Raw genomic sequence first — 27,292 nt, 5'->3', positions numbered from 1 at the left:
TAATCTTGTAACTTTTTTTGTCGAAGGGACAGTGTGCAATATTTAGCACCTCCCAGTGGTAAAAAAAACCTGTCAGTCATTAAAAACAAAATATAATAAAGAAATAAGCATTTTTTTTAATACTGGTAGGTTTAAATTTAGCATTAATTTAACATACAAGAGCCTCACTTGGAGGGAGCTGACGTGGTTGTCCGCCATCTTGCTGCTAAGGGTACCCTCAAAAACAAAAACCTAACAAAAGGCTGACAAAAAACAAAAGAAAACGAGAAGCATATTTGTGCCTTTTGGCCACTTTGAGTCGCACCCCGCGACCCTACTGAGGATAAGCGGTGCAGATAATGGATGGATGGATGGATGGAGTAACCGCAGTTTGTATTCTTCCTTAGGCTTTTTGGTGGTGATGTGTAGTTTGCAAATGTAATGGCTCTATGAGCCGACTCTTTGAACTAAACTCTGTATGTATATTTTGTGTGTTATTCAGGGATCCTGTTATTTACCGTACTTTGAATGTGTTATAAAAATCTAAAACTTGGTTAGTGTGTGTCTTGCCACAATCGTATTTTATTTGTATTACAGTTATTTTGTTTTTATTGTATTTAACCATTTCGTGTTTCAAGTTGATTGGTGGGGATAAAAGAAGGTATTTTATTGTTTTATCGTCTTATTGTACACTTGATGTCATAATACTGCACTTTGAGTGGCAAGTTGTTGCCTGAAAAGAGTAGTTTATTTGTTGTTGCACTGAGAGTGGATTTTAACATACATTATTTTTGTTGCGTATTTTTTAGGGATTCAACATTGCTTGACTCTTAAGTTGAAAGTTTACAATAGGTACAAGTTCATTGTAGATTGAAAAACAAGTCTAATATATTGTAATAGTACAATACTGTTTTAATATTAATTACAAATCTATTTTGTGCATATTGTTTTAGTATTATAGGTAATATATTGATTAAAGAGCCGTTTGGTAGACGGCTAATTTTAGTGAGCCAAGCTGGAAGAGCCGGTTCTCTAAAAAGAGTCGGAATTCCCATCACTGATTTTTAAAACTTGATTGTTCCCCACAATACATCTTGTGGTCAAATATTACACAATGTCCCTGTGAGGTGAGGAGTGAAAAGTTGAATGTAGAGTATTTTTTCTCTTAAGTATATGTTAACAATGCCCAGCTTAGTTTAAGGAGCCTTTATTAAAAAAAAACACTGCACCTATCTGGTTTTAGCTTACTTTGAGCAATGCTGCTCCCGGATTCGGACAACATTAGTAAGCAGGAAAGGGGGAAAGAGGGGTGGAGAGTCATTTCATGCTTGTTCCTGTGTTTGTTTGTTTTTTAGTGTTGCCTGAAAATGACGAAAGTAAGAAAATGACTGACTGTTTTTAAATACAGGTTGAACGCAGATTCAAACCCCAAAAAGGAAACGTTTTTTAGTACTTAAGGAATGAGCCTACTGAGGCTACGCTCATGACTTTAGGCCAGGAGATGGCAGCAGAGAGTAGTAAAATTTCAAGTTGTGGACACCACCTTTAAGGAATTTGGTTGTATTTTTATTTTCTTGGATCCAAATCCTTAAAATGAACTGATTTAGCAGATGAAAGATAATTCTTCCCAAATAAAACACACTGTCCTTTAAAACGAACCGATTTAACAGACGAAAGATAACCGTTCTCAAATAACACACACTGTCCCTTTAATAACTGCGATCTGTGCTTCAAACTTGCAGCACAAGACAAAAAATTCTCATCAACTTCACTGAAGTCAATCATCGTTCCTCATTCCAAGATATTTGCCGAGAGGAATGTTGCGAAAAATATGTACAGTACACAAAACCTGTTTGAAAAACATGCAAGTAAATACAGCTGCTTGAAAACAAAACCACAACACTGAACTTTATACTTTGCGGCTAATCGTTTGCTCACATTTACAGCCGTGTTGTTGTATTATATTTTGAAAGCGACGCTTGGCCAACAAACCCCACCTGACCATGCTGGGGGGGTCAAAGATGCACATTAATCGAGTGCATCCAAACAAGTTCAATAGGTTCAGTCATTCAGGGCAGTAAAGACGCCCTAAAAAGGGGCTCGGGTCTCTGTGTTTTTGGGGGGATCCCCTTAGAAACGATGTCATGTCCAAAGGAGTGCCAAAAGGCACCGCGGGCTGAAAAAGGAGGTGGACTCGGGAAGAAGTTAAGAGCATCACAAGTAGTATTTTTTTCTATTAATACTTCCAAAAATACTATAAGTGGTTCATCAAATTATAAAGGAACAAAAAATCATGACTTGAGACTAGTATTTTAGTCTACTGCTGCTTTTTTTGAAGTCAGACTAAGTCTTTATGCGTGAAAAAAAAAACGCTCCAACGTTCACATTAGATTCCCGTTTTGGTCAAATTTTGCCAATTCTGGTTTTAACCCTCTTCTTGTGTTAGCATGTCGGTGACAATGATTAACTGAAACTAGCTGAAAAATGTTCTAAAAACGATAAAACATCGCCCAATATTTTTTCAGATCTGTTGGTTACCTTGTTAGGCTTCCTTATCCATGAAAATATTGCTTTATCTATTTTTGTTGTCAGCCTCTAGGCCTTTTTTCCATAAGTGTACCCCTTAATTTAGATTTTTGTCAAATGATGAAATGAACATGAAGATAATAATCTAATTAAATAAAAAAGGTTTTCTGTAACCTGATATTTATTGAGGGGTATTACAACACGTCTGCTAGACACTTTTGTTTTTTTAAATAATTTTAATAATATAAAATATACGTTAGTATACATTATTATTAACACAGTGATGGCAGCTACAGTTTAACCCATATAATTTAAGCTTATCCTATCCTTTATTATGGAAAAGAGAGTTTTAAAAATGCTATAATTTTCGGGGGTGCATGGGCTCCCCAAAAAACGAGCTGGTTACGCCCATGGTGTACGCCATATAAAAATCTGTGTACCGGAAAAAACACAAATTAAAGCTTGTTTTTTGGTTTGTTTGTTTGTTAGACCGATCTCGTTTTGCAAAATTTCGGCTCTAATCCGATTCGTTTCGGTTACAGGGAGGAGACGACGAAATAATCAAGTATAGGAAGACAACAGGAACTGATACTCTGACATCTTTGTTGCAGATTAAACTAAATTGAAACCGTTTCTGGGGGGCCTGGTGGTTAGCACACAGCCCCAGGGTGCAGAGGTTCAGGGTTTATGTCCAGTTACCACAGCCTCCCTGTGTGGAGTTTGCATGTTCTCCCCGTGCCTGCACAGGTTTCTTCCTGGCACTCTGGTTTCCTCCAAAATCCCAAAAACATGCATGTCAGGTCGATTGGCCGGTCCAAATTGTCCCTAGGTGTGAATGAGCGAATGAATTGTCTCTCTCTGTGTGCCCTGCGACTGGCTGGCAACCAGTTCAGGGTGTCCCCTGCCCACTGCCCGAGGATGGCTGGGATGGGCTCCAGCACCCCCGCGACCCTACTGAAGATAAACAATGCAAGTAATGGATGGATGTAACCGTTTCTGTTAAGAGTAAAGCCATCAGTAGAACAGTTGACATATATGTTTATGAAGTTACTTATGCTTTTGTCAGAGAATATTAAAAAAAAACAAAAAACGATTTCCTATATATTGCCTGAAATTGTGCAAGCATAACCAAAATAACATTTTTTGACAACATTTGTAGCAAAGAAATTGGATTGTAAACGGCATTTTTTTCTTTCCTGAAATTTAAAACTACAACTAGGTATTGTAGTGTAAATTACCGTGTGGTATTAAGGGGGGAAATGCAAACATTTTGCATCAGACCTACAAACATATATTACACCATTTTTTTCACTTTCAGTGAATGCAGCAAAGCGAGTTGCCACGCCAGGCAGTGTATTTTGGGTCCATTTGCAAGCTGATCTGTATATCAGCGACACCCAGCGGATGAAAATAGAAAGGTTCCAATTTATAAAAATTCCTCTGCTGCTTTAATTCCTCAGTTTGCTACGGTATTGTTATTTTTAGTTGAAACTTGCTTGTGACTTGTATACATGTAATAATCTAATACAGAAAAATCTTGCCTTAGGGACGAGTCGCATTAAAATAGATAGAATGAAACTCATTAAATAAAATGGTAAGAAATTCCATTTGAAATGAAATACAAATACTTCTTTATGGTTATCTTGAATTTTGGTCTTGGAAAATCAGTTGAATCAGGCGACCAATGCATTGAAGTTTAACTAAATTGTGAATCAAAAGTCACAAATGATTACAGCGTTACTGTATTCCAATGAAGTTTATCATCACTCCTACTTTTTTAAGGGACATCGTGTATTATCTAGCGCCTCCTTGTGGTAAAATTAACTTCATTCGTTACAAGAATAATATTGATTTGAATAATAAGCGAAAATACATAAATTATCACACAAACGTGCTTTTTCTTGTGTTCAATACTCGAAGGTTGAGAAATTTGTATGTATTTGCCGTATCATAGGGCTCACCTAGAGCAGTGTTTCTTAACTGGGTAACGGACCTTTTTTTGTGGGTCGCAAAATATGATAAAAAGAAAAAAATGAGGTACAATTACACTCCTGAACAGTAGATCCCGATAATGCTTCTTCTTCCTGATTAATCAATCCTCGCTGTCCCGTTTGTGTTCGAGAGGGACCACATCTCATTTTAATGTGATTTTGTAGGTATTTTTCCCTTTTTCTGTGTATGATAATGGATCCAAGAAAATTAGTGGTACGGGTGAAGGAAATGTGGAAAACAGTGACGCCAAGGATTGAATCGAAGGACCTTTTGAGAAATATGCGTGTCTGGCATTAAAGCACTGCTAGGAGGTACAGTAAATGGTTTACAAAATTTATATTTTTAGCTTTTTACCGGTATATTAATCTTTATTGTTTACAGAATTAGAAAGTTGTTTTTTGGGTACACACTTTTTTGATATTGTGAGTTTCTCTCAGTACGTGGCTGTTTAAAAGCAGTTTTAGGGGTCGGCTTATTTGCGATGTAGGCTTATATGTGAGTATATACGGTACTTGAAGTCATATTAGTTTTGCGGGTCGTTTTGATTTTTGAAAAAGGTAAAAATATTCGACAATCTCTGCTTTGAACTGCACAATCCTTTCATTTGATAAATTTAAGAAGTGGACTTTTTTTCTTTATCTGGCTTTCGGCTTGTAATTAGGGTTGTTGTGGGTCTTGAAGTCAGACCAGTTGAGAACCACAATTTAGAGAGAGCTGGCAAAATTTGGCCGCCATCTTGATGCTAAAGGTACCCTCAAAAACCCTAAACCTTGTGAGCGGCTGGACAAAAGAATTTGAGAAAAAGTTACGGTTTGGTCACTGTGAGTCTACATACTTTGGGTTGTTTCGTGTGCTTTTTGCACTCGTTTTCGGTTGCACTACACAAAACATCTAGTAGTCAAATATTACACAGCGTCTCTTTAATTGATTTCAGATAGAAACCTGTGCTTAAAATCTAAAATTTGATGCTAAATATTTGGTCACTAATGCACGTGGTCCTTCCGAAACGGTAAACCGTTGTTGCTTTTAAAGCGTTTAAAATATCACCAGGAAATTGTAAACAGGCCATCATGTGACCAAATATCATATTTGGAGGTCCGGTTGGTAAAAGATTCTAAACGAAAATGCTCCGTTTTTGTCAAAATTGAGCTGCAAAGTCTTGTTAACTTTTTCCCATTGAGACATCACAACGTGAGGATAAAGAAGGGAAGGGTTGACGTTATCTCGTTTGGCCCCAAATTAGCGAATCAGGTTCCTGTAAAACAGTCCGTTCTCCACTTGAAGATTTCGACCTGCCAGCGGGGACCCTAAAAATTGATCCAGGAGATACTTGCTTTGGGTGGCACGCGTCAGTGGTGGACGAAAGGCAAAATGAGCTGAAGGACGACAAGGATTCCCGTGCAGGGCCGCACAAAATGCGCCCGTCCACACTCGGAAGTATTTTCCTGCAATTGTTGAAATATTTGAGTGATGTCCTTTTTCTCATCGTGTGTTGTTTTCTACTCACTAAGGCACTGAAGTCAAGGCAGGTCGTCGGACCTCTCCGATATCGTGCGTTGCTCAGTACCTCGCAGGGATTCTCCTCTTGGACTGAGTATTGTTTTAATCAAGGAAACCATTGCTAATGCTAACATGTACCATATTTTTCAGGATATAAGGCACGCATAAAAACCCCAAATTGACCAATCGACCAAAGATTATGTTAAATAAAATTGGAAATGCACAGTTACAGTGCCCTTACAAAATACAAAATAATCTTGCACCATAATTTTTTTTCAAAACGTGTTTATTTATGTAGTTTAACATGTTATATTGTACATGTGTTTCGTTATATCATATGTATTGTTAATAAACATTTTGTTGTGAGATACTGAGTTGCTCGACATGAATGAGGCTTGTTATAAAAAAAAGTTCAAAAATGAAGTAACTTGGACGTTCACTGTAGAAGGAAAAAATACATCCAAATATAATTAAGTAGAATAATTTTTTTTTCAAATTATGAATTCATTTTCTGCATTAAATTATTGTTGGTAATATACTGATTAAAGGGATAACCACAAACCTGTCTTTTTTCATTTTCTTCTTTTATACTTCCTTTTTTTCTTAACTTATTTATACAACATAATAATTCGTAATATAATGCTTCAAAGCAAGTGAGCCATTTGAGAGCCGGCTCTCTTTAGTGAGTTGAGCCAAAAATGCCAGTTCTCTAAAAAGAGACGGACTTCATTTCACTGCACAACTACCACGTGAAATCCGATGTTTTTTAAGACCACATGTATTTCAAATTTACTCAATCAACCCCGCCTGATGTTTTCCGATCAAAATGACTTACGGTGTTTTAATTCAGGTTCGGCCATTGCGACTTGATGATTGTATCCAAAGAAAATTCAAAACAATGTTGTAATGTAGGCCTACTGCTCTGCTTTCGCTTTGTTCACGTGTGATCAGAATGATGCATGATGGGAAATCCCCAGGCGGCAGACGCATGCGCAAAGTAGCATCAAACAGCTTAATTTGCAACGGAAAAAACAATTACAGAGATAGAGGCTACCGCGGCCAACTCGTTTGACTTGATTGATTTGCTGTTTCGTGATAGTCGGAGTATACCGGATAATACCCATAATTGACAAAATTGCGTTTTTCCGTACAGATTTTCTTGTACGTCGTACACGTCTTAAAATGCATAATAAACGTACTTTGTACGGCAAAAACGTACAGGTTGACAGGTATGAGTTCTTTCTTGTGGTTAACATGTTATAAAAGGAAACAAAAGAGAAGTGTAGAATTTCGACAAGAGCTCATGTCAAAATGTTAATTTATTTTTTATGAAAAAAAAGATCTTAATATAAATGTATCTATTCATTTTTTATGCAACCCTACCACTCGGTGTAGTTTTAATGCTATGCGCCTTGAGGTCCAGTGCGCTTTAAACATCCAAAATATTTCGCAAAAGATTTTTCAGGAGTTGCGCCTAAGAATCCGGTGCGCCCTATGGTGTGCAAAATACGGTACAATTGTCAGTGAGAGCCAGTGTTGGGGCTGATGTGTTACAATGAAATGTGTTCCCTGAATGCAATTACTTTATTCAGTAACGAGAACTGTTACGCGTTAATAATACAATTTAGTAACTCAACAGTTACTACATGGATCATTACTGCCTTACTCATTTAATGCAGATTAAGAATTGCTGCTAAATGATACTGCATCTCTCTTATTATCAAATACAACGCTCGATCCAGTCAGAAGTGTGGGTGGGCCTGTTATACCTAGAAAGTACAAGTGAAAACATTTATATTGGGGTTGTCTCAAGCACAAAGACAGAGAATTTCTCCTCACACAGATATTCTCCCTACCGTACCTACTCGCATCTAAGCAAAATTTACAACTACTCAATAGAATACTCAAATTAAAGGGTCTGCTCATATGCGCATATTTGGTTGTGTGTCACGGGTAGCAAACGGTAGGCCGTGCTTGGAGAGGGGGGCGTGGCTTATACAGGAACAACAAACCTACTCAATTCATGGGGCCAACATGAGCACCTAATTTACAGCAAAAGTGCGCTAAAGTTTGATCTTTTTGTTTCAAAAATTTTGGGGGGAGAGGGAGATCTTCAAGTGGTTTGAAGCCCAGAGACAAAATGGATATGGAGTGTTTCGGCTAAGTAACCTCTCAAGATTGTGCAAGCCAAGAAATATGGAGGGTTCACTGCTTCCACAGGTTGATGCACGTTTCATTCTATTTCTTTTATTATGTGGCTATTAGGAAGCAGTTTTAGGGGGTTGGCTTCTATGCAGGTATAGACGTTACTAAATAGTTACTTTCGGAGTAACGCGGTATTTTGGGGGTTCAGTCATTTGGGGGGTAAGGCAATTTCATTAGAAATGAAGTAACTGCTAACTCTGACTAATTGCTGTTGACTGACCAAAGGATACACTCGGTCCTGACTTGGCTCAATCGCTCTATCGCGCAGGAGCTGCAGGGGAGCGTCTCGGCCACCACGAAGAGGAGGTTGGTGTTTTCTATGCGCTTGGCGTGAAAAAGCCTGGAGAAAGGAAATGGACGGGGTTCATTAGTTGCAGCAGATATGTTGATCAGTGGCGTGAGAAACATAAAAGGAAAGGGACGGTTAAGACACAGTATGTAAGTAGCGATGCCATTAGGTGACGGGAAAAACACACCGCGAGCAGTTGCCGCAATCCTGCAGCACGTTGTAGGAGTTGGTGGTGTTTGTAAAAAAGAACTGGCTTTGGATGGTCACGCAGCTGCTCGTCTTGAGCTCGAATCCTTCGGTCATGATGTCGCCTGTAAATGAGAACTCATTGTAACGCCATTATAAATGATACTTCTTGATATACGATAAGGACGTTCGCACAAAAGAGAAACCCACCATGTTGGAGCCAGCTAATGTGAGCCATTCCGTACAGCAGCTGTTGGATTAAAGACCTGAAGAAGAAATCAACACAATAAAAAGCCTTGTTGAATAATAAGGATTTTAAAAAAACCCTCAGTAAAGCATTTTGTGAAATAGAACAGTTTCCTCCGACATTCCTAAAACAAGCATTTCAGGTTAATTGGCCGGTCCAAATCGTCCCTAGGTGTGAATAAGCGAATATTTTGTCTGTCTCCGTGTGCCCTGCGACTGGCTTGCAACCAGTTCAGGGTGTCCACTGCCCACTGCCCGAAGATGGCTGGGCTGGGCTCCAGCACTCCTGTGACCCTACTGAGGATAAGCAGTGTGGGTAAAAGATGGATGGAGATACATGAACATAACCCAAAAGAGTAAGTTGTTGTTTTTGTCGTTTATTCTGAATATGTATTATAAGTACTGCAAGGCTTCTGTTACAGGCCTCACACGGAATAACCTGTACCTTGAAGATTGTTTTATCTGTTTTTATTTTAGGGCGAGGAAAAGACAAGAGTCGTGTCTTGCTTGTGGGATGGCATCTTATAATTGCCCGAAGAAGTCGTTACACCGCATACCGTACACAGGCGACACGCTTCCTCTAGTGGTCAGGTTTGCAACCTGCACTCTCCAAACCGAATTTGGCTTCTTTTCCATATCAACAACAGAAAAAAAACCTTCAAACTTGTGAACATAAATATGAATATTTTATGCGTTACACTTCCTGATTATCGTCAAACGATTTCTCTAAACAAAAACATGTAAAATAAAAAGAAATGAGAAAGCTTCAGGGCAGCGCGGCGGCGCAGTGGTTAGCGCGTGGGCGGCACAGTTCTGAGGTCATGAGATCGAACCTCCTGTGTGGAGTTTGCATGTTCTCCCCGTGCTTGCGTGAGTTTCCTCCAGGCACTCCGGTTTCCTCCCACATTTCAAAAACATGTATGTTAGGTTAATTGGCCGGTCCAAATTGTCCCTGGGTGTGAATGAGTGAACGAATTGTGTGCCCTGTGACTGGCTGGCAACCAGTTCAGGGTGTCCCAGGACCACTGCCTGAAGAAAGTTGGGATGGGCTCCAGCACCCCCGCGACCCTAATGAGGATAAGCGGTGCAGATAATTGCTGGATGGATGGAGAAAGCATCATAAACCAAAAAACAAAGGAAGTGAAAACAAGTAGCATGCTAAATACTTCATGAATGCAGTAGAGAGAAGCAGTCGCTTAAATTTAAGGCTTGGGAAATTCTGTCGTTTCAGTAAAAAAAGAACAAAAAAGGAAGTCTTACCACGCTGCTGCAGACGTCCACCAAGCTAAACTGAGGATGTCAGCAACAGACGGCTGCAAAAATCAGCAAATAGTTAAATGTGGAAATAATCTTCATCGATGCGTAAATCAATGCTTGCAAAAATCATGATTTCACGTTGACAACACATCAGAGGTTTTTTTAATAGTTATGTACCTAAAAATGGGCAGCAAGACTGTATTTCAATAAAGACATGTACTGTAAACAATTGTCTAAAAGATGCTCATAATTGTCAATATTTGTCGATTCAAATAAAAAATATATATAATTCCAAAACACTATACGTTACCTGTGAAAAATGAAAAGCTGAAACGTATTTAGCTTACAGGCATTTTTAGCCAAACACAAACATATTAAGTCCGTTTAAATGAGTGATGTGTCGTTCGTAAAAGGAACAGCTTTATTAGCCGACTCTTTCAAGTAAATAGCATGGGCCGACTCCCCACCAATCAGAAACTCAATCTGTTAAGTGTCTAAAAACCTCAAATTGTTTAGTATTTTGTCATTTATTTTTGTAGATCTGTAAATATTTCAAATTGTGTTTTTTGTGGTTTTCAGGAATCCTGTGCATTATTTTGATATGTGTAAAAAAAAGCTAACATTTATCCATGCATCTTAGAATTTATTTGTTTTTATTTACACTGAAAAGTCAATATCTTCAACTCATATTTTGTTTTGTTGTGTTTTCCAGGGATTTTGTGTTGCTTGACTTTAAAACTGCTCAATTTAAAAATGTTGAAAGTGTATACAGTGGGATCTCGCTACTTCGCGTTTCGATGTTCGCGGCTTCAGAGCTTCGCAGATTTTCACTTTTTGCAGGTTTTTTCGGCGGAACGTCAGCGGACGCGGGATAAGGCGGCCGGCTGGATGGGACGGGGGAGGGCGGGGGGCAGTCGCGGAAGTCACTCCCGGGCCGCGCGACGGAGCGAGTTCAGCGGACGCACCGTCACCCTAATAAGGATAAGCGGTGCAGATAATGAGATGAGATTTTTTTTTTTTTTTTTTTGAAAGGGCGTCGCTACTTCGCAGATTTTCACTTTTAGCGGGTGGTTTTGGTCCCTATTAACCGTGTCTAAAAAACTAATAATTAAAAAAAATAATAAAAACTTTTTTTTTTTTGAAGGTGCGCCACTACTTAGCGGATTTTCACGTATCGCGGGTGGTTTTGTTCCCCATTAACCGCGATAACCGAGGTCTTACTGTATTAGTTAAAAGTTAACTGTAGATAGAAACAAAGGCTGTTGTAATAGGATACATTTTCAAACAAAACCGAATTAATTTTGCATTATATTTCATCATTTATGATCATTTATGGATTAAAGCAAGAAAAAAAAACTCTAGAGCCGTTTAAAAACCGCAAGAAACAGCCCGACTTTCCATCCCATGTTAAGATAAATGACGTCAATTCGTCTTCTCTAATTGATGGCACTTAATTATTTAGAAAGAACTTTGGCGTTATCTTGTGGTAAAAAAAGGGTATTACAAAAGGCACACAAAATCATACATACTCCCCAAAACAATCGTTTTATGCGCTAGATTACTTTCTTTCCTTGAAAACGCCAACCAAATAATTTTTTTTTTAACTGTTTTTTTTTAAAGTTAAACAAAAATAATACTCGACTCGAGACTAGTACTTTATTCTTTAGACTGCTTTATTTTGAAGTAAGACAGTGTCTTAGTGCATGAATAAACCGATCCAATGATCAAATTGTTGCCTGATAAGTTTATTAAGTGTTAACAAAAATCCTGGGGGCTTGAATCTGTTCTTCCCTCAGTTATCTCACCTGAGCAGACAGGATTTAAATTCCTTCTTCAACTTACGATGTTTGTTTAATGTCTTATAAAATCCACAGGGAAATGAAACCTTTGAAGCGCTGATTTCACTAGATGCAGAGAGCGTTCGATTGATTTACTTCAGAACCCGGCTGAAAGTGAACGATTGTAACTCGAAAGTTTGTCCAATATGCTTCACAAGGCTGTAGTGTCAAGGTCAAAATAAATGCGTGGTTGTGTTTGAAGCTAAAATAAAGCTAAAATAAAATGGATTGAATTGCCATATTCAGCCCCCAAGCTGCAATTAGGACAAACACTACTCTGACTACTTTCTCTTACATATGTCAACACGTACTGTCAGCTTTGGCTATTGAGCCTCTCACGGTCTTCACTCTGCTCACAAACTCTGATTAATGGAATATTTAGGTACAATTTTGAAGACAGTGTCGTTATATGCTGATGATATGTTGTTATATGCTGCTGACCTTCCCATGTCGATGCCTGTCATTCTAACCACACTGGCATGATTTGGTCGACTATCAAGTTACAAATTGAATTTTGATAAGAGTACACGTATGCCATTTAAGAATGCTGCAAAAACATGCCCTTTGGGAACCTTTCCATTTGAAATCATAGACACAGATACATTTGGATCTTTGTTTTGGGAAAATTTCCTTCCTCTAATGAACCTGACGATCTGGTGTGCTAGGCTGAGCTAAAGCTTTGACCGACTGCTAGACTTTATTCAATTAAGATGAATACTCTCCCATGTATCTATCTTTACAGTGTCTCCCATTTTTTCTAACTCAAGCCTCCTTTGGCAGGTTGGATTGACTGATAATGCCTTTTATTCGGGACAAGAAGACCGTGAGAATACGAAAAAAATTACTGCAGAGTACTAAAACTGCAGCGGTCTCGGGCTCCAAAATTTTCTATTTTTGGGCAGCAAGTCAAAAAGTTATTCAGTATTGGTTTCAATGAGCACAAATGACTTCCCCTCCAATGTGGCTATGGGTGGAAGCAACTGCTGTCAAGCCAGCATCACTTAGTTCTCGACTGAACTCCCCCATTTCGAATCTTGATGCATCTTATACAAAAAACACATCAGTTAAAATGACACTCGAATTTGGAATCAATTCAGATGCATTTTGGTCTTCAGGGAATCCCATTTCCAACACCAATATCATCAAACCCTAGCTTTCAACCAACCATAGATGACAATACCTTCTCTCTAATAAAAGCAGACTTAAGGATCTTTATACAGATAACGTATTTGCAGATTTTGAGCAATGTATGGCCAAATTCAACATACTTCATAATAACATTTTTTTATTCCATCAGATCCGTCTGGAATATTAATACCCGTTTCCCAACTATTGTGTTTTTTCATGTGAAAAAAAGATAAAATATGTCTGTTTTTATTGTCAAAAGGTTGGCATATAGTCAAGTCAGGTCATGTTTATTTGTGACGCCCTTAATCACAAGGAGTCTCAAAGGGCTGCACAGAAACCTAACCATTGCAAACCACAGACTGTTATTACACCATCCCCTGGTCTAAAACCTACATGAGGGCAAGGAGAAACTCAAAATGTCAATATGAGAATCTATCCATCCAACCATCCATCCATCCATCTATCCATCCATCTATCTATGTATCTATAAAAATACATTAACACAAGATTCTCTTGTAAACTAAATGTAGATGCTTTTTTACAAAAAAGGAAAAATATAATACTAAAATGTGTGTATTTTAATTATTTTCCGCACAATAAAAGCCGAAGTCTCACCACAAAGAAGCGTCGGGGCGCCGCTCCAGTGTGGCTGCTGCTGATTGGCTCACATGCCGACTGGAAATGAAACGTTTGTCGGCGGTGGAAGATGGAGTTGTTATACAGAGCGTGCATCAAAAAGGGGTCCACATCTCCGAAAAATAGCCCAATCTGTCAGAAAGTAAAAGGATTCCTCACTACATTTTATTTCGGTATTCATTTATCCGTTAATTTTTACAAATACCGACCTTCTTCCAGTGATCCCTTTGATTGGACATAACCAGGAATCCACCGTCATCTATGAGATAGCAGAGAAGGTCCTGGAGACCGAAGACACCTTGTCATGATTAAAACTTTGTTTTCATGATGATTTCATCATAGTTCGTTATGAGACCCTCAATTCAAGGTTTTGATGATGCTTACATCAGTGTTGACTTCGCAGTCCATTTCACAGCTCCTGGATGGTCCGCACTGCGATGTAACAACGATTATTGAGAGGTCGGGTCTGAAGAAAAATGCAAAAAAATGTTGGAGATATCGTACTTTGTTCGAGCCTTGTCGGCTGTCTGACACGTTGCTGGCCAAGATCTTGAACTTGTCCACCCATGCTTCCAGGTCCAGCTTTACTCCCACCACTGACAAATGCAAGCCAAGTAAGTTTAAAAAATATATAAAAATATAATGTGGTTTTTAACATCATTTTGATTTACCTGCAGGTTTGAGAAGCTTGCCTCCTAAATTCACCTCTACAGCAGAGCTGACCAGGATTCCGATGGTGCCATTTTCTGGTACGAGCATGTCATCTAAAGCTGTTCAGAACAACCGTGCATAAAATTATTATACCATGGACACAATTAGAAATGATCAAAAAACATACAAAGTACAGGGAAACATATATGTTTAAAGGTATGGACTTATAAAGTGCCATTGTTGGCTACAACCATCAAAAAATCGATTTTTTAACTTTTGGCTGGCAGGGAACTTGACGCAAACTCCTCAAAAATGTTCTACTTGATCACATATGACTTAAATTCATGTTTTTTCTGCAAGGGGGCAGTAGGCATAAGATCACCTTGAAGAATGAGGATTTTTGAAGACAAGCTATTGTTGCCACACGAGGAAAAATACATATAATGTATAAATAAATTAGCCATAATACATTATTAAAGAATCATTGTCACTTTTCTACATAATAATTATTACCGGTACATTACAGCATGAAGCATCCAAACGATCATTCCAGTAAAACGTATTTATGATCAGATAATAGGATGATTAAATAAGTAGTCATTTTCATGTTTATATTTAAAACCCAAAAAATTCTCGCACAATTTGTTTTGATCATGTGCAAGGCTGCACAGCTGCATACAGGAAAACCTTACAGAAAGTAATCAACACAGCCCAGAAAATCATCGGCTGCTTTCTGCTCAGTCTGGTGGATATTGCCGGCTCATAAGCCAACAACATTATAAAGGGCTCCTCTTACCCAGGCCACCACCTCTAAATAAATGTGTTTTTTCATGATACATTTCATTTTTTTGCATACGTTTTTACAAGCTCAAAAGTAGGGTGCATGGTTTTGAGGTGTCCTTAAAAGGTTTAAAGTAGAACATTTATTAAGTATGTGTTACCAACCAGTGTTGGGAACGTACAAAAAAGTAATTTGTTATTGTTACTTCCTAAAAGTTTAGTCACTGAATTACTCTATAGAAAATGTAATTAGTTATCAGGGAAAGTAACTATTTTCATTAGTTTAAAAAGATGTCAAGAGCCAAGAATAGATCCGCAGGTTTGAGAGCATTCTCCATTTTGGCCCTGGGGCTGTGGAATGCTCTGCCCCCTGAGATTCGATCTACAACCTCAGTGTAACTGTTTACATCTAGGCTTAAAACACACTTCTATTCTATAGCTTATGAATGACCTTTAGTTCATGTTGACAATATCTGTGCATTATTTGTTATTGCAACATCTGTAGCAGCCTGGTCATCCTGAAGGGGGGTTACCTCATGTGCGGTCCCTTTTCAAGGTTTCTTCATTTTCCTCATGTTGCGGCTTTTGAGTTTTTCCTTGCCCTCATGTAGGTTTTAGATCAGGGGATGGTGTAATAATAGTACCAGTTGTTGATTGGTACTTTCAATAGACGTTTCTTAAGCAAACCACACGAGTCGGGTGCTGTCAAAACTCAGCCCCTCATCGCATTACTAAATACTGTATTTGTAATCGCTATCTAACGATATGGTTGTCACTATTTTCAATGGTGAAATGATCTAAAAAGACGTGACGTTAACAACTTGGTGGAGAGCAAAAAAACACGCAAATGAACATGGCATCAGGTTTGCGAGGGAACACCGCCAAATTAACGCACCGCTTTTGACCGTCAGTAACGGTAACGGCGTTGTAACCGCAGATAATATAATTAGTTAGATTACCTCATTACTGAAAAAAATAGCGTTATTCCCAACCATGGTTGATAATGCCTAACTGAGTTCAAGGAGCCTTTATAAAAAAATAAATTCCACTGCGCCTATCTGCTTTTAACCCTACTTTTACCAATACTGCTCCGGGACTTGCAACACATTCGCTGGCAGGAAAGGAAGGTGACTTTCTGCTTGTCATCGCAGTTTTTTGTTAGTGTAGCAATAAAATGGTAAAAGTAAGAAAAAGCCTGTGTCAATTATTTTAATTTGGGGGCGGCAGTAGCTCAGGAGGTAGAGCGCTTGGGATCAAAGGATCCCAGTTCGAATCCCGGCTTGTCCGTGTTACATGTCGAAGTGTCCTTGGGTAAGACACTGAACCCCTAATACCCCCAATAAGCAGGTTAGCGTCTTACATGGCTGCAATACAAGGCCGCTATTGGGAAATGTGCAGCACACTGTAAAGCGCTTTGGGAAGTCATTGACTTGAAAAGCGCTATATAAATGCAGATCATTTCATTTCATTTCAAATACAGTACAAACGCCAACCCAAACCCCGAAAAAGATGAAAAAAGGTTTATTTGAGCGCGTCTAATAAATGCACAAACTCATGAATGATCTGACTAAGGCTGGGATCATGACTTTAAGCCAGTAGAAGGTGGCAGAGAATAACACATTTTCCAATTTAGGACAGCAAATTATTGCTAGATGATATCACGTTTTTTACCTGAAAACTAAGAAGTTTTACATGATGAATATTACTTTTGATGTGACAATTCTTTCATGCAAATGACAAAATAATTGAGCAGATTTTGAATTTGTTATTCAAAAATGTGAATGCTTTTGTACTAAACATTCTTTTTTTGAGATTCATTCATTTCATTATTGCTCCAGCGAAGGTCGGGGGGTCCCGTCCCTGTGCGTTGAGCCGACCAGATGAACCAGGTTTTTCCAATGCTGGCGGTCTTGTGCCAGCTGTTCTGCATCCTCTACGGCAACTCCGTGTTGTTGGAGGTCGCCCGCAACGACGTCGAGCCATCGAGTGCGGGGTTTCCCTCGTGGTCGTCTCCAGCCTGCGGCCTTTGGGTCAAACTGGAGAATGGCTCGTGTCGGATGGTTTGGTGGTAGACGAAGGACATGGCCAAACCAGCGGGTGCGGCGTTGTGCGACCAAGGAAGATGCTTGGGGCTGGCACGTGCGGGCTCTGAGCTCTTTATTGGAGACTCGCTGGGGCCACCTGATGTTCTCGATGGTTCTGAGAGCCCTGCTATCAAAACCGTCGATTCTTGTGGCCAGGGTGTCGTTCAGGGGCCATGTTTCTGAGCCATAAAGCAGGATAGGGAGTACGGCGAGGTTGTAAATGCGGAGCTTCGTCTTGCGTGCGATGGTCTGGTGCCGCCAGAGTGGTTTCCAGAGAGACTGCAGAGCAGATGCTGCCAGGGCTCTTCTGCGGAGAATCTCTGGTTTTAGGTCCCCATTGTCTGTCACCATGGACCCCAGATATACAAAGCTCTTGACAGGCTCTACAATGTCGCTACCAATTTGGATGGGAGGTGGATCTGGTCCATCACCGACATACATGAACTTGGTTTTCGTCCAACTCACTTGCAGGCCAAGCCTCTTCACTGTAAATGCCCAGAGCGTCTCTCAGCTGGCTGTAGGAAGTGCTGAGAATGATGGTGTCGTCAGCATACTCCAGGTCAGTCAGGTGGTAGTTGCCGAAAGACACTCCGGGGATGCGCTCACTAACCCTGAACATCAGATGGTCGATGATGCAATTAAAAAGGTCGGGAGCAGCCACGCAGCCTTGGCGAACGCCGCTGGAGATAGCAAACCAGTCGGAGTCAATGCCGTTGATACGGACACAGCTCTCTGCGTTGCTGTAGAGCAGCTTGAACAGGGCTATGATCTTGGGTGGTGCTCTGAGAGCTTGGAGGATGTTCCACAGTGAAGAGTGGCAGACAGTGTCAAAGGCGGCCTTCAGATCAATGAATCCGATATATAGATGGCGATCTTTACGGAATTCACGGGTCTTTTCTATCAGCAAACGGACGGCAGAGATGTGGTCCGTTGTGGAGCGGTTGGGCATAAAGCCAGCCTGCTGGGGACGGCGGCAGCTTCTGATTGCTGGAAGGGCACGGCTGAGCAAGATCCTGGTAAAGACCTTGCCCGGGATGGAGAGTAAGGTTATGCCTCTGTGGTTTCCACAGACAAGCCTGTCGCCCTTGCATTTCCAGAAGGGCAAGATGACTCCTCTGGTCCAGTCGGTGGGCAGCTGCTCCGATTCCCACACCTGGTTGAATAGGCGGGTTAGCCACTCCACCATGCCATCACCGCCGGCCTTGAGCATCTCGCCGGTAATGGCACAGATGCCGGGGGCTTTCTTGGTGTTCAGCTTCTTCAGAGCAGCTCTCACTTCCTCGGGTGTTACAGGGTCTGTGCAGCAGGTGTCGTTAGGAGGTGCTGTGCTCGCAGCCCCTAGGAGGGTGGGATCAGCCGGGATGGTGCTGTGCTGCAAGAGGAGGCTAAAGTGCTCCTTCCAGCGCTCGAGGCAGTTGGCTTCTGTCATGATGAGGTTGCCGTCTGAGTCCTTTACCAGGGCTGTCTTTATGTGTGGGCCGCTACGGGCTTGGCGTAGTAGACTGAATACGCGGCTCATGTTGTTGTTGGCCGCGGACTCAAGCTGTTGGGCTTCTGCCTGCCAAAACCTCTCCCTATCTTCAGCAATGGCCACATTGCGCAGGCGATTCAGTCTCCGATACTCTGTGAGGTCGCCTCGGAGTCGGGCCTCACGCCGCTGGTCTATGATGTTTAGTGTCCTCTCTGATATCCAGGGCTTCCTCGGGGAGGATCGCGGGCGTCCGAGGACATTGTGAGCAGACTGGAGGACACTTTCCTTGAAGGCCGCCCAGTCTGTCAGCTTGTCAGGAGCCAGGGTATCAAGAGAGCGGCGGATGGAGCAACTGAAGTCTCTGGCAATGTTGGGGTCGCTGAGTCGGGAGGAGTCGAGGCGAGGCAGAGTCTTGTGCTGGTTGGCTCGGAGCTTTAGCTTGAGCTGGGCCACCAGCAGACGATGGTCTGTGTTGCCAAGCTGTGCTCCTCTGAACACCCGGCAGTTGGTTACAAACGACTTCCAGCGTCGTGATATCAGGATGTGGTCCAATGCCTTCCTGGTTCTGCCATCTGGGCTGTACCACGTCCAGTGATGGATGCATTTCCGGGGAAACCAGGTGTCAGCAACACAAAGGTTGTTTTGGTGGCAGAGGAGGAGGAGGCGGTTGCCATTGTCGTTTGTTGTGCTGTCAACGAAGGTGGTGCCGACAGGTGAGCCGGGGGACCGATCATTGCTGGATAGAGTGGCGTTGGCATCAGTGAGGATGATGGTGACGTCGTGTGGTGGGGCTTGGTTGACAGCCTGGTGGAGTTGGTCAAAGAACGCGTCCTTCGCATCCTCATCAGCGACATCGGTGGGGGCGTAGGCAACGATCACTGTCATCTTGCCGTGATGGTGGAGGAATCGAGCAGACAGTAGTCTGTCGCTTATTGGTGTTCAGCTGATGAGGGACCTCCGGAGGGCTTTTGGAATGGCAAGAGCCACACCGTAAAGGCCGGTCCGACTCTCGGGGCCACTCCAGATGTAGCAATGGTTGCCAGCTGTTGTTTCACCATTGCCTTGCCATCGTACTTCACAGAGCCCTGCCATGGTGATGTTATAGCGACAGAGCTCTCGGGACAGCAGGGTGGCAGCTCCGGGGCGAAGGAGTGTCTGGACATTCCAGGTGGCGACACGGGTCTTATGACGAAGATCGATCCGTACTCGTTGGTCGGGGGCAGGCTGGGGTCCGTTACCGTGTTGGTCAGTCCGGCTTCTTTCTCTGGTCAGTTTCGTAACAAAGTGTGTTTCTCCTGGGTGAGTTGTTAGCCCTCCGCAGGATAGTCGGTTGGTGGGGCTGCCACCTCACAGCGTACCGACACGCTGGGGTCTTTGTTTGTCTGGAACCTACCCCTTTTTTTGAGATGCAATCGTGTTTTCTTCATGTATGTTTCCCCCTTTCTTTTTAATACATGTTTGAAACAAATACGTTTTAAAGGAATCAGTTAATGTTCTTACAGTCTCGGGGTGGAGCTCGGAACATGTAGCCTTTGTTGTCAAGGCTCCTTCGGTAGTAGTTTGAATGGAAGGGTTCCGGGTCCTCGTCCCACAACTCAGCAGCCCTTTAGAACAAAAAAATACATTATATATGTGTATATATATATATATATATATATATATATATATATATATATATATATATATATATATATATATATATATATGTGGTCAATCTATTTGAAAGATAATGATAAAATGTATTTTTTAAACATAGAAACACTTTAAAATGTTGGTTGCAACACAGTAATCCCTAGTGTTTCATGAAGGTTGCATTTTAAAAAGGTTCCACGGTGGTCAAATCCAGCCAAATAGAAAAAAAAAGATTCATTATTTTTTAATTATATATTATTCATTGAAAAAAAAAAACAGTTTACAGGAAACTATTTGATGAACAGATCAAAGTATCGTGCTTTATTAAAGTTCTTTTTTTTCAGTGTAATTACAACCTGTGCAGTTATTTGAAACATTTTGTGATTAAGAGATATACAAATTAGCGCGCCTTTAATTCTAGGATGAAAATGGTGAAAGTGAGAAATGGACTGTTTCAAATACAGCGCATTTGAAAGAGACACATACATGCATGCACCATACGAGCAGCTTGACAGAAGCTGCAATGTTGATTTTAGCCAGAAGATGGCGTCAGCTAGTAGAATAATATGAAGTTACGGACACCACCTTTAAATAAGTAATAACAGGTATTTTATAGTAAGGAGTAGTTATATTTATGACTTACATTAGGCCCTTTAAAAAACTAGTTTGACACCCCTGCTTAAGGGTTTCGAAAAATCCCCGGCCGTAAAAGGTCCAGAGCATTTTGTTGACATGATGTCTTTTAGAGAAACTTGAAATTGAAAAAGATTTATGCCTACGTAATGTAGGTTAACTTATTCTACATAAGTGTACAGCTTAGATCTCAACGGCAAAAAAGGGGCGTGGTGACAGCTCAGCCAATCAGAATGCAGAACACAATACACGATCAAAATCCACAAAGTGGCAAAACAGCGAAAAGTAAACTGCGAAACAGCGAGGGATTACTAAAACCATGGACAATTATATTTTTGCACCGTTCAGGGTTCAAATCCAGCTACCGCGCCCCCCCCCCCCTCCCCGTGTGGAGTTTGCATGTTCTCCCCATGCATTTGTGCGTTTCCCCTGGGCACTCTGGTTTCCTCCCACATTCCCGAAAACATGCATTTTAGGTTAATTAGCCGGTCTAAATTGTCCCTAGGTGTGAATGAGCGAGTAAGTTGACCGTCTCTGTGTCCTGCGACTGGCTGGCAACCAGTTCTGGGTGTCCCTTGCCCACTGCCCGAAGATGGCTGGGATGGGCTCTAACAACCCCACGACCCTACTGAAGATAAGCGGTGCAGATAATGGATGGATGGGCAAATACATTTAACACTCCGTTTGTTGAACTCACAAATTTGGGAAGACTCTCGTTACGCCTCCATCGGTGGAAGCAAACACGGCCAGGAGCCCGTACCTGGGGCACAGTGCATCATCATAACTCAGGAAAATTTAGAATCCTGCACCAGATTCAGCATGCAAATTCCTCCATCACTCACGAATGGAGATCTTTGTTCTTCCACACACGTGAGGCAAGCTGCCCGATGATCCTGGAGTCCAGTATCAGGTTGTGAATGAGCCCTTTGTCGCCTACAATTTCCAAAACAAACACTGACATCCTCCCCGTATTGACCGCCGTCCCCACCACAAATTGCGCCACCTACACTCATCCGATTCCGGAGATATTTCCAGCATGAGCGAGAGGAAGTTCTGCAAAAACTGGGTGTTGTTGTCCGAAAGTTGCAGACGCTTGCAGAACTCCCTGCACCCAGGACGGAAGATGTTAGCGTCTATTTTTCATGTTCCAAACCCCAAAAACCAGAAGGTCACCTTGGTGCGAGGAAAACGTGTCCTGAAGATTCAAAGGAGCTTGGCAGTAACGACTGCATGTCTGTGAAGCACAAAACGTGTTGGAAAAAAACATTTTTAAGGGATAGTGTGTATTACTTGAACACTAGATGTCACTATGACGTGTCCTGCAACCCATCCAAATACAGTAATCCCTTTACTTTACTTTTCCCGGTTTAGCTACTTTGGGTCCTTTTTGGAACACAACCCCCGCAAAAAAAGAGGGATTACTGTACTTAAAAGCACTCTGAATTATACAAACTACGGAGACTAAAAGGGACCAAACCTCACCATTTTGTCCTTATTTTCTTTGTGCAGCCTTTCACAAGGTTTTTGGTTTTTTTCGGCGTACCCTTATCAGTAATATGAAGGACTCTCATGTCAGCTCCTTCAAGGTGAGGCTTATGTTATGTAAATAAAATAATAAAAAATACAAATTTATATGAATATATTAAAAAATGAAGTTTATATAGTAGCTCATGATTTTTTTTGCTTGTAATTTAAATCATTATTCCAATTATTTTACCAATATAAGGCATTAAATGCACGGGTGGACAAAGATTTTGAGTGGTGGGCCACGTTGGGTTTAAACGTTTGGCAAAAGGAACGGGGGGAAAAATAATTGATTTTATTTTTTTTATCTACCGATAATCTTCACTCCAATACCTCAATTCATGAGGAAAGACAGTAATGTAGGCCTATCCAAAAAACATACTTATATTTTGGGGCTTTTGTTCCCATGTTTTTGCAAATTCCATGTAGCATATACTGTGTAAAACATGACAAATCTGTCAGAACCAGAACAGGATCAGGACCCAAACGCGTGACGTTTTTCACACACCCTTTTACTTTATGGGAAAAGGGGAGTCATGCACGTTACGCAGCAGTCTGCCGTGAAATGATAAGAAGCCAGAGACCAACAAGATCGATACCAATTGCCCGAGTAGATATCGGACGGATGGGGTCGATACCAGACAGGACGGGACAGACAGGATTGATAATGAAACAGGATATCGAAAATAAACAGGAAAAACTAGACTGGAACGAAAACTGGGGAGAATAATAAACAGGAAGAAAATTGACGGGAACGAAACTGGAAACTGATATTAAACAGGAAAAACAAACACTACTGTAGTGCTTCTTTCCGCCGCTACTGGCGTGTGGCGCTGTGAGAGGTCACCCAGCATCCACCCCAAAGAAGAAATCTGGCATCTACTTCCTAGTTCGTGTGTAAAATTACTCGCTGGAGTTTCAGTACATGTAGTACTGAATCTCCAACGAGCTCATAACTTTGACATTTTTATTGTTTAATATCTCGTGCATCCATTCAATATGGTTGGTGTAAAGTGTAAAGAAGAGGCGAGCTGTTTCTTTTGAAATGAAAGTGGAATAAGAAAGCTTGATGCCGTTGAGAAAATGGTCGGATCGCTTTGTTTTTTTGTCCATTTTTTACCACAGAGGAGAAAGTCGCCTAACTGTTGAAGCTTATCTTCCAAAAGTAAGTTACATTTTACTTTATTTATCTTTATAGAGCATATTTGTTTATGTCATGTTTATTTTTTAGTACAAAACAATACAGGTTACTTACACAAGCCTTAAATATACTTATATAAACCTTAAACATACATTCCATACAAAATATAGCACTGAAGCAATTTACGAACACATCCAACTAACAAACGAATGTCCGGAACATATTTCGTTTGTAAGTAAGTAGGGCAGCATCTGTAAAGTGAGTTTAATAAAATCTATCTTACTCAAACGGTTTGTTGTTGAGCTGGGAATTCCGATTCTTTTTCGTGAACCATCTTTTTCTTCTTGGCTCTTTCGATTCCCAAATGGCTCTTAAGGTTGTTTTTGTTGTTTACTCTAAATAACACAATTTATTATGTCTTATTATGAACCACTTTTAAAAGGGGGAAAAAAGCTAAATTAACACTTAAATGGTAACAATGATAAACATAATATTTCAATTTATAAATTCACAAATAGAGACATAAAGTACCAAACGTTTTTTTTTTAATACTTAACAAATTCAAGGTCAACAGCACAGAATACCTGAAAAAAGGCATTTTGACCAATCACAAGAGAAAAATATCCTCTCGAAGGGAACCGACTCTCGATTGGTGGTTAGCCGGCTCCCACTTACAAAAGAAGGCTCATAGAGCCCTTTCGTTCGTGATCAACATGAGTTGGTTGCAGTGTTCACCAATTTGCCTTTTCTTTCGGTGCATTAGTAAGTACTGCATTCGTGATCATTATCTAACCATATTATAAAATTCGTGCACATAAAATTGGCGCCAGGTGTGCGGGGACACTCCTTTGTTGGCATTCCGCAGCCAAAGTAACGCACGACCTTTGACCGTCAGTCCGGGAACGGTGTTGTAACCGCGGAAAGAATAATGAGTTTGATTACCTTGTTACTGAAAAAATAACACCGCTACGTACAGCTTTTTTTTTAATTACTGTTGATAAAAATCTTTATAAATAAAATAAAGACATGCGAAAAATAGCAAGTGAAGAAAAATCTAGCCAGCTATGTGGATGTAAAGAACACTGGGGACAAGAGTAGCACCAGCTCAATACTTATTAGTAGTACTTTTTTTAATCATTTTATAAATATTATCATTAAATATAAACATTTTTATTTGGCAGGCCGGATGAAAAAGCCCAATGGGATGCGTGTGGCCCGCAGGCTGTCGTATGCCCACCCCTGGGTTAGTTGCGTTCAGGGACTTACACTGAAGTTGAAGCATCACATCGCTGAGGTCCGCCTGGATGTAGTACTCATTGTAGGGAGGGAGAACAAGCCCCAGGCTTCAAGTAGTGAGGAAATGGAGACACACATGTGTGGACATCAATTGTTATCACCTGAAAATCCAAACCGAAAAACTAACCTGTAATCCGTTCCATTGATAGGAGTCCAGGTGTAACTTCTATACACCTGGTCGATGTATTGCTGCAGCAAAAGAATATAATTGAATCAGTCTGGCGCTGAAATTTTTACTCAAGTACCAGTACTGTATTAAAGAGGTAGAAATCAAAAGTTGTCATCCAAATAATTACTTAAGTAAAAGATAAAAAGTACTTGGTGAAAAAATTACTTGTTAAGTACTGAGTAACTGTCGTCAAATGATCAAAATCCATCTAATCAACTATAAATTACATTCAAGACATGTCAAGTCACATTTATTTGCATAGCCATTAATCAAAAGATGTCTCAAAGGACAGTACCGTTTATCTTTACAAATCCACTCAAGTAAAAGTAAAAACTATAATGATTTCAAAATACTTCTTAAAATACAAAATGTCCCAAGACTTACTCAAGTAAACGTAGCACGTTACTACCCACCTCTGGTTAGACGTACAAATAATTTACTTACGTCATCGACTGACTTGATGAGCGTTTTAATCCGCATTTCTCCCGGTCGGCCGTCAATCATCTGTCGCCGGATCTGTGCAGACATAAAACACAATAACGCACAGCTAAAATTTGCTAGCCAAAGAGAACACGCAACAACACGCGGACAAGATGCTCTCGCAGCTAAAACATGAGTTGAATGGGGGCTTTTTGGGGTCGCTCACCTCTTCCTTATTGCTGTCCTCCACTTCAGCATCCAAGAAGTCCAGTGTGACCGGTTCTGGTAAATGCACCAGCTGAAAGGTATATAAATGCCTAAATTCCAGATGACAAGGTAACAGTTTTTTTGCTACATTGCGAACACCGCATCTTTAAATACGAGGCGGCTTGTTGTTTTTCTTTAACGGGGCGCCGTTAAGGAAAAAAACGAGCTGATCTTTTCCACAACTCATGTGCTCGCGATACAAAACACCGCAGTGTTGGTGGTAACATTTTGGATGCCCTTCTAGAGGAGAAATAGTAAAGTAGATGTTTTTGACAAACTTACAGACGCTCCCCTACTTACGACTATTCGGCTAATGAAAACGGCGGATATGAACATTTTTTTTCGGGATGCCGAAAAATATCCGGACATTGTAGTAAGTTTGAAGCGCAGTGGTTAGCGCGTGTGCGGCACAGTTCTGAGGTCATGGGATCGAACCTCCTGTGTGGAGTTTGCATGTTCTCCCCGTGCTAGCCTGGGTTTCCTCCGGGCACTCCGGTTTCCTCCCACATTCCAAAAACATGCATGTCAGGTTAATTGGCCGGTCCAAATTGTCCCTAGGTGTAAATGAGCAAGTGAGTTGTCTGTCTCTGTGTGCCCTGCGACTGGCTTGCAACCAGTTCAGGGTGTCCCCTGCCCACTGCTTGAAGATAGCTGGGGTGGGCTCCATCACCTCTGCCACCCTACTGGGGATAATCAGTGCAGATAATGGATGGATGGATGCACCTTTTTCAGAGTACAGGACGTTACTGTAGTGCTTCTTTTTCACCGCTACCGGGGTTCAGCGCTATTAGAGGTCACCCAGCATCCACCCCAAAGAAGAAATCCGGCTTCTACTTCCTAGTTCGTGTGTAAACACACCGCACTGTTTCTCTAGTGCGCTAAGAACTTTTTTATTGTTTAATATCTCGTGCATCTATTCAATATTGTTGGTGTAAAGCGTAAAGAGGCGAGCCGTTTCTTTAGAAATGAAAGTGGAATAAGAAAGCTTGATGCGGTTGAGAAAATGGTTGGATTACTTTTTCGGCCACTAGGAAGTCGCCTAACTCTTGAAGCTCATCTCCCAAAAGTAAGTTAAACTTAACTTTATTTATCGTTATAGAGCATATTATTTTATGAAATGTTTATTCTTTTAGTACAAAACAGTACAGGTTACTTATACAAGCCTTAAACATATTAATATAAACCATCCATCCATCCATCCATTAGCTGTACCGCTTACCCTCATTAGGGTCGCGGGGAATATAAACCATAAACATACAAAATATAGCACTGAAGCAACTTAGGAACAAATTTAACTTACGAACGATCGCATTAGTATTTATAGTATTTGCTCCAGTATTTATACAGTATTTATACAATACATAACAGGAGAAGAAAATAAGGTTTGACAGTACTGTATTGACTATTTACAATGTACTCACGATATTTCAACTTTTTTCCCA

The 27,292-nt window shown here is 40.8% G+C and overlaps 1 protein-coding gene across 1 annotated transcript in view; it reads right to left on the bottom strand.

Moving 5' to 3' along the window:
* Positions 1-2,812: 2,812 nt before the first annotated feature.
* The window catches only part of cacna2d2b (calcium voltage-gated channel auxiliary subunit alpha2delta 2b), a 61,236-nt gene continuing 36,756 nt past the window's right edge, over positions 2,813-27,292 (bottom strand). Inside the window, exons 19-38 of the mRNA XM_088338262.1 lie at positions 25,810-25,881; positions 25,608-25,679; positions 25,122-25,183; positions 24,965-25,041; positions 22,207-22,267; positions 22,041-22,138; positions 21,876-21,966; positions 21,731-21,793; positions 20,269-20,372; positions 14,454-14,552; positions 14,287-14,378; positions 14,167-14,214; positions 13,992-14,063; positions 13,762-13,914; positions 10,184-10,236; positions 8,888-8,943; positions 8,679-8,802; positions 8,433-8,542; positions 6,005-6,087; positions 2,813-5,942 (exon numbers count right to left, since the gene is read on the bottom strand). Coding sequence (XP_088194388.1) covers positions 5,847-5,942; positions 6,005-6,087; positions 8,433-8,542; positions 8,679-8,802; positions 8,888-8,943; positions 10,184-10,236; positions 13,762-13,914; positions 13,992-14,063; positions 14,167-14,214; positions 14,287-14,378; positions 14,454-14,552; positions 20,269-20,372; positions 21,731-21,793; positions 21,876-21,966; positions 22,041-22,138; positions 22,207-22,267; positions 24,965-25,041; positions 25,122-25,183; positions 25,608-25,679; positions 25,810-25,881 — 1,686 coding nt within the window. The 3' untranslated portion in view covers positions 2,813-5,846. The remainder of the gene's footprint in view (positions 5,943-6,004; positions 6,088-8,432; positions 8,543-8,678; positions 8,803-8,887; positions 8,944-10,183; positions 10,237-13,761; positions 13,915-13,991; positions 14,064-14,166; positions 14,215-14,286; positions 14,379-14,453; positions 14,553-20,268; positions 20,373-21,730; positions 21,794-21,875; positions 21,967-22,040; positions 22,139-22,206; positions 22,268-24,964; positions 25,042-25,121; positions 25,184-25,607; positions 25,680-25,809; positions 25,882-27,292) is intronic.

The sequence above is a fragment of the Urocampus carinirostris genome, chromosome 6 (genome assembly GCF_059441175.1).
Source record: "Urocampus carinirostris isolate Australia breed hairy pipefish chromosome 6, RoL_Ucar_1.0, whole genome shotgun sequence".
Lineage (NCBI taxonomy): Eukaryota > Metazoa > Chordata > Actinopteri > Syngnathiformes > Syngnathidae > Urocampus > Urocampus carinirostris.
This window is presented reverse-complemented; position numbering and strand designations above follow the sequence as displayed.